This window comes from Gouania willdenowi, chromosome 8 (assembly GCF_900634775.1).
Source record: "Gouania willdenowi chromosome 8, fGouWil2.1, whole genome shotgun sequence".
Lineage (NCBI taxonomy): Eukaryota > Metazoa > Chordata > Actinopteri > Blenniiformes > Gobiesocidae > Gouania > Gouania willdenowi.
The window spans coordinates 24721482-24729463 of NC_041051.1; the positions used below are offsets into that span (position 1 = coordinate 24721482).

The 7982-nt window shown below is 39.5% G+C and overlaps 1 protein-coding gene across 1 annotated transcript; it reads right to left on the bottom strand.

Moving 5' to 3' along the window:
* Positions 1-1984: 1984 nt before the first annotated feature.
* Positions 1985-7113, bottom strand: LOC114468955 (NXPE family member 3-like). The gene is made up of 6 exons (XM_028456141.1): positions 7108-7113; positions 6174-6605; positions 5335-5630; positions 4038-4108; positions 3287-3478; positions 1985-3194 (listed from the first exon to the last, which is right to left on the bottom strand). The coding sequence occupies exons 1-6, from the start codon at positions 7111-7113 to the stop codon at positions 2641-2643; spliced, it is 1551 nt and encodes a 516-aa protein (XP_028311942.1). The 3' UTR covers positions 1985-2640.
* Positions 7114-7982: the final 869 nt, after the last annotated feature.

The window sequence follows — 7982 nt, forward strand, 5'->3', positions numbered from 1 at the left end:
AGATTATACAATATTAATTCATGGGAGAATAAACAACTTTATTATGTGGCTCTGATGCTGCATTCATACAGCTCTGCCTACATCAAGGTGTACAATATTTGTATTTTATATAACCTTGAATATCTTATAGGACTTAGGCTGTCAGCGTCGCCACGTGAATTAATTTATTGGTCAGAAAGCATCCGACGCATGCAGGCTTTATTAGTCCATCAGATAAAAATTTACAAGTTTCCTGTAGGATGTCATCAGGTAAATAAAAGGATTGGATCGAAGCCTAAATATTCAGAACAGATCCACGCAGCAACGTCGTAGTCTTGACCTCTGATTTACACTCGTGCTTCTATACAGGTATACAGCAGTAATCATTAGATTAATGACCTGAAGACGTAAGCAGACACAGCAAGAACAAATGCAATTTAGGTCCAAATACATTTTTTTCCTGAATAATGAATTATGTCTCTTTTGGTCAGACAGATGTGATCATCCCCATTTTTGATTTTTCTGAACTAAGAAAATATTTAAATTTGATTTCAAAGCTCTAAAATTTCTTAATCCTAAAATGTGATTTTAAATGTCTGGGAAAAGTGACCTGGGTTTTGCAAAGAGTTAGGCAGCAAGGCTTTTTCCATGCACTGCCTCTTCAGTTACAGGATCTGATCACAAAACGCGCGAGTGTGATCAAGAGCATGCCTGCGAGTGACGAGAACAATTTCACAGATGAAAAAGCATCAAACAAGTGTTTCTTTGTGGTGGAAAATTGCTTATTCAGCACAACGTGTACAGAAAACAAGAGAGGAAAGCAACATTTAGACTCACTAAATTGGAGTGACACAAACAACTGCAGGTTCCTGTTAAGGCGATTGCCCTCATTTTGATAATGGGGAGCTGATGACAATGACAATAACTGCTGTTGCGTTTAAGGTTGAAGATTTTAGTCATCAAGCAAATAACCCATAGGTGGGCAAACTACGGCCCCCGGGCCACATCCGGTCCGCCGAAGCCAAAATAAACAATTAAAACACAAACAGAACCATCTTACTACGTCATTTATCTCCTCAACACCCATGGGAAGAGAAAGTTATCTCATTCTCCGCTTACGCCCGCCCGTTTTCCAGCCTCCCAGCCAATCAACACGCAGAACACATGCAAACAAAGAAAAATGTAAAAAAACAGCAGTCAAAAAATACAGGAAACAACAAAACTTTGTTTGCAATCTGTGCCAAAAAGCGTAAGAAAACAAAAAAAGCAAATAAATGTTTTAAATCAGCTATTAAAAGTGTGTTTATGGTTCCGCTCCACTTCACATGCCGAAGTAAATCATTATGTTTGCACTTTAGTTCCACTTTACATTTTGTTCCCGGTCGCATATCTAATGCAGTCTTTAATTGAATGCTCTTTTAATTTCTGATACAATTTAGGCTTCTAAATAACTAATGATCTTTATTGTCAATGAAGAAAGGGTTTTAAGATTGGCATGACATTGAAAATGTCCACCTGTCAAAATACACTAAGATGACAACAGCAATGCACAAAACTACACCAAAAAAGTTTGAAAATTACACAAAATGACTCCAGAATCACACTACAATGGCAACAGCAAACAATTTTTATACAGAAAATGTACAAAAATGCAACAAAGAAAAATATACATTACAGAAAAATACACCAAACAAAAAAAAATATAAAAAACAAACACATTTATCATGCACATGTCCCATAGAATTAAACCAGGGAAATCACACACACTATTTTACTTTGCACCTGCAAATATACCCCTTTATAACACTACAGAGTACAGAGTATGTACACCTCTTTGTACATCCAACCTTCAAACATATACTCATTTGGCCATAATTGACAACTCTACTTAAGCTCCCACTATATGAATACATACTTCCGACTGGCACTGCACTAGTAAAGTAAATGCAATAGCTGTCCCTGATGCACAGCTAATAGAAGTGCTCATAATTCAAAGTCACTACATTTCAGCAAATCAGCCAAATGCTTTCAGTCTGATTAAAAGTTATTTTCTACTACTTTACCACAGAAAGTAACTACATTTTCTTTAGAAAATGCTTCAAACAATGCTTCAATTCAAACAAATCTTTTGAAGCATTCCTGTTCCCCGGAACCTGTGTGTTCATACAGGTGTTACAGTACTTACTGGCTGTTTTTGCGATGAGCTCAGTTCTTGACTGTTACTGGAATGCTGTTAGTAAAGTTCAGTAAAGACACTAAACTGAGTACAAGTGTGTGTGCGCATCATTACCCTCGGGTTACCACACCTGCATTCCCTTAATTACAACCCACAACACTTCAGAAGAATACTTTGGTCATCCTGGATTTTATTGGATTACACTGAATTTACTTTGCCCATCTTCTTAATGTCTTGAACTAAACTACCATTCCTTCTTTCACAAGGAAAAAATGAATCACTGCACTTGAGTATGTCTTGTCCCTGAGCTAGAGATAAAACACGTTCATTAATGCTTTTTGATGTAATAGATTTTTTATGAAGGGGGCAGATGTTATCAGTTTTACTTATTTCGACTCCTTTTCATTTATCTTTTTTTTTTTCAATGTGGAAGAGATAGAAAATTGTTTCAATGTCTTGAATGAAGTAAACAAACAAACAAACAATCATTCGCGCTTTTGAGGGCATGTGTAGGATAAAAGAACATCAACCATATTTTTGATAATTGGAGGTTGTGGGTGAAGTTGAGGTGGAAGATGGTGAGCCAAAACCATCTCCCAGGCATCCACCAGTCTGACATTCATGTCTTTGAACACCGCCCTTAGAGCTTTGTCACACTGCAGTGAGTACCAGTCACTGTTGGTCAGTGTCACAGGAAATGCTGCACATTGAAGGTTTCCACTTCTTATTACCACCAAAGTTTCTGGAGCTCTTGTTAACAGTCTCATCACTGCACTGCGTATGCTCATTAGCCGCCGGATGTAGATCTGAATGGGAAAATTTCCAAAGTGTGCCCAAACACTCAGAGCGACGACAGTGTTGGAACCTCCCCTGATAGTATCAAGTTCATTAGCAATGTAACGTAACTCACTGATTGGAATAGTACGGATACGTATAGGAGGACCATGACAACGGAATGTGACCAGAATGTTGTTTTTATAGTCTAGAGACATGAAGGGACTGGTTTTCTCTGATGCATGCAGGTTAAACTCCTTGAGATCTAAAAGCAATGCAACAAAATTATAATTATATTACCTATGAACCAAAAGCATGAATACAAAGTATTACCTGTATTTCTTAAGGTGTAATTACCTGGCATTGCATTGTTGAGATAGCCAAACCACTGCCGGATGGTAGAGTCACCGTACATGTGAATCACCTTGCCTTTCAGACACTGAACAATGGACGCATTGTCAAACTGATGGAATTTATAATTGCCATGTGATTGCCACACACCCTTAATGTAGAAGCCAGAGGGTTTGAATTTCACACTGGTGTTTTTCACTGTTAGTTCATCTGTGAAAAAGTAAATAAAAAAAAAAAAAATCACAATTGTAGTTCATATTTTACTATTGCATCCTAAATCAGTATCATTTGATATTGCCAAATACCGAACGCTCATACGATTAAGGGTTTCTTTTGTGTCTTCTCTTAAATTTTTGAATTTAGGCAAGTTAGGTACTTTAACAACACAGTTCTATGTTGATGGGTTACATACTGTATGTTAAATATGCTCCTAACCTTGACTGACACTATGGATGTCCTGATACAACTTTTTCACTTCCAATATACCGATATAGCAGCCTTGGGTATTGGCCAATACCGATATTGATCCGATATGATATCAGCACGAATCATACCTATTTTTATTACTTATTTTGCAGTGTGGAATGTTACAAAAAGCTTGATCAAGTGATGTTACTCAAACTGAGAACAACAATCAGCAAAAGTAGGTTACTTTGTTGGTGTCAACCAAAGGTAACTTCACACTAATGTACTCCACTTACATATAGTCTCATCTCATATCAGTAGGTTATGATAATAGCAGCTGATCTGGTCTTACATTGGCTTTTTTGATGCACAGTGATGATTGAAGATCCAGAAGACCAAATGGGAACATTCATGTTGAGATTACTAGAACAAAGCATAAAAAGGTAGATGTTCAATGACATCAACACTGCAATACTTGATTTGCCTTTGCATTCACAATAGCACTGTGACCATGGGGCGGTGAATGCCTAGCACCGACTCCCTCCAGCCAAGACCACCCCAGCAGCCAGTGCAATAAACTTGCTGCTTGACTCGAGGCCTAAAGAGGACAAGGGGCCCCAACTCACACCACCCACCACCCAGCAGTGTGAGCACCAGGGGAGCTTTTGGGTAGGAAGGTAATGATCCAAGAAAGGGTCACCCCACAGCAGCACTAAGTGGGCGTTCAATACCGGACCAGCCCCAAGCCCGCCAGCCACCAAGAGGTGCCACCAACACCAATAGCCCCTGAGATGAACCACCCACGTAGCCACCACTAACCCCCAGCCCAGTGACCATCCGCCCATCAGTAGAACCACGCTTCCCCGGATGGTGAAACTACCCGAGCTACGTGCCAGCCAGTGCGAGCACCGGAATAACACCCCACACGAATGAGCATGCGCCAACGATCGATCGCCAGGGAGCACACACCCACTACGCTAACACCAATGCAAAGCCATGGCCCCCAACTAAGGGCACCTGTACATACTTGCCGATTGGATTGCCGGCAGCAAAGCAACCCCACAAGGCAACGACAGTGTCCCCAACTGCTAGGACAACAAGTGCCACCCCCTGCCAACAGCTCCACCCTGCTGGCCCACATAAACCCGCACCGGCCCCAGCACAGATACCAACGCTCTCCCACAGTGTCCATGAGACCCAAACAGTCCTTCCAAAGCCAACCCACGACAAAATCAGAGCAATTCAATGAGGTAGAAGAAGCAAGGCACAAAGAATATAATGATTAAGGCAACAAGCTGGTGGAGAAGCATTATCAGACATTATCAGGTGGCAGAGAACAGGAGGTCAGGATGACTTAATCAGGAGACAGGGGACGGTGGAGTGATGTTGCCTCAAGATGAGGGAAGCAGAATGATGTAATTGTAAAGATAGAGAGGGAGAGACGTAGTTCCTTTGAGATCAGGCAGGCGTAGTCAGACAGATGGGAAAGCCATCATTGGACAGAGATTTTACATATTCAATATCATTCATCATTTTCATTTTACCAAATTAGTAATTGAAAACCACTTCTCATTTACCATGACAACCTGACCAAGAGAACTGCATTTTTTGTCAGTTAGATTGCACAACCATCTAAATATGGTACTCACTGTTTAAAAAGGTTATATTCCTGGGTTCCGATGGAATGAGAGTATCCACCTCTGGAATGTTCGATCCTGGTATCACAGCTCAGGTTTTTGGGCTTCAGACAGAACCAGGGCTCGCCTGTACGGGCATCAGTGTAGTTGCACACTGGCTGTGCTGTAGGCCTTAAGCATACATTGCACACTGTAGTTTCAGTAACTGAGCCTGACCGAAAGGTACCTTTGAAGTAAACCCTATCAAAATGTTTTTTGTTTTGCCTTTGCAGCACTGTGACAGCCTCACTGGGGTGAACCAGAATCACCTGATGAGAAGAGATCAGAGAAGCAGAGATTTTATTTGTAAAACATTTGAATGATTCAGGTTCTGATACAAATATATTCCATTCCAATTCAGTGACCTTTCTGCTTCCCGTAGCAGCTCAGAGCTTTGTTTACAACATAGCGGACACGCGGGTGCAGAGTTCTGCCTCACGGTGTATTTCCTCCCTGTATTTGAATCGGACATGCAAAAATTCTGCTATTCGTAATTGAAAAAAAATATTCTAATATTGGATTCGAACGGTTTATAATACATACCAGCCGACAAATAACAACATTTATTATATTAACTTTTTTTCTTTTCAAGATTGACAAGTGAGGCTCTGCCTCCGCTGACTCCATGTCACTGGTCGGAACCCCTTTCTTAAAGAGTCCAGTCCAGAGGCAGAGATATTTTGGCTTAATATGTTCGGACCGCAATTAACAATCACCATTTGTTGACAAGTCTGAGATAAAAAAATAAAAAAAACAAGACCAAGAACAAGCTGTTTTTAACATAAAATTGCAATTAAGATGGTAAGTTGTACCTCAACCTGAGCTTGTCCTTCCCAAACTAAAGTGAACACAGCGGTGTAGCTGCCATTGAGATGATCCACCACGTGTCCGCTCACACCTGCTTGCAGATCTTTGTTCTTTAGCGAAGCAACTAAAAAGTCTCCTCCTGAAGTCTTGGGATGGCAGTTGTAGTCCTTTATTATGATGCTGACCTCCAGCTGATCCCCTATGTACCAGTGTCCTCCTCCCACCTTTGGTAGAATAGTGTACATGCTGCATGATGGATCACTGGTATTTTTAACATTAAGATTAGATGTTATTGATGGAGTTGTTGGCCATGCAATGGATTGAAGGATGTTCTCTTCCTCATGAGCATCTTCAGGAGAGATTGATTGAAATTTGCAAATGTTCTGTTGGAAGCTGAGAATATGGTGAAACACGTTGGTATAGGCATTCCTCTGGAACTGGAAGAAAATGTGATGGAGAAATAGTGACAAATACATCCAAGAAATTGACTAAGTTGACTATTGCTGCACGCTGGAATGTCTGTGAATTAAGGTTTAAATGAAGAAAAGGCAAAATGCAGTTTGAATCTTTAAAATGATTTAAGATAAGATAGTCTGATCAGGCTACAAGTGTAAAAAACAAGTAAAACAAATTGTCATCTATGCAGAGGTCCACTTTAAATGCACTGCCGGTGAGATTCAAGACATTCTGTACGATGTCTGTGTGTTTTTTTTAAATTTAAGCCAGCTAACATTCTGCACACATACTTAAATTGTGGTTCAGAATCAGTCTACCATTTATTTGGAGGTCAAAACAACAAATTATTATTATTATTATTATTATTATTATTATATTCTTTGACATTTTGGCTCGTACTCTGCCCTACAGCATTACAGTCTTAGGACCTATCTATCCCCAGTAGTGTGCTGGATACATTTTCAATGAAAAACGTGGGCTCACCTTCATGTAATCCACTGATAGAAGTCTGAGAATCCCAGCGCAGCCAGTCAAGAGCAAAAATACAACTGTCATTCTTGTCTTTAGAGTTATGACATCGTTGAATGTCCAACTGCAGCGCATTTGGTGTTTCATGGTGGGTAAACTTTGATCTCTGTGAACATTTTCTTTTTTAAACAGTTTTAAACAATTTTCAGGGTTAACTACACAAAACTGACAGATATTACAGATACCTACATAATTCAGTTTTTACCTGCAAACTAAAAAAAAGTATCATTAAAAAGAAGAAAACTCTTTAAAATGTATATAAAATCAAGTCTTTTTTTCCTATTAGCTTGTAAAAACTGTACTTTTGTCTGAACTGTTACCAGATATCACACCCACAGTCTGTACATAGTATTAATCTGACAGAAAAGCACACTAAATTAAAAGCTACATTTATCCTGTCTACCTTCTTTTACTATTTAATTCATAATGTCACAACAGAGACAACAGAATTGATGGTTTAAATGAATATAAATATTAATTTTTACCTCAGCACAAGTCGATTTGAAGCAGGTGTGGTAGAGTTCACCTTTAAGCTGCAGAGAAACAGTCAATGAAGAAAAGGTGAACACAGTCTGAGCCTGACTCCTCCCTCTAATAATCAACTATACAGGGCAAGACATTATTACTACAATTTTTTTTTTTTACCTTCTGCTGTCCAGGGTTTACACCACATGTAGTGTGATAAGAGAGTGAAGTTACTCTGCTTGTTGTTCAAACTTGAGATGGATCAGAGTGACAGACTCAGAGGTTTAGCTTTCATGAAATTCGAACCAATAGGCCCGAGGGTCACATTCTTTAGTCTCGATTGTACTGTTCTTCAGCATTTTTCC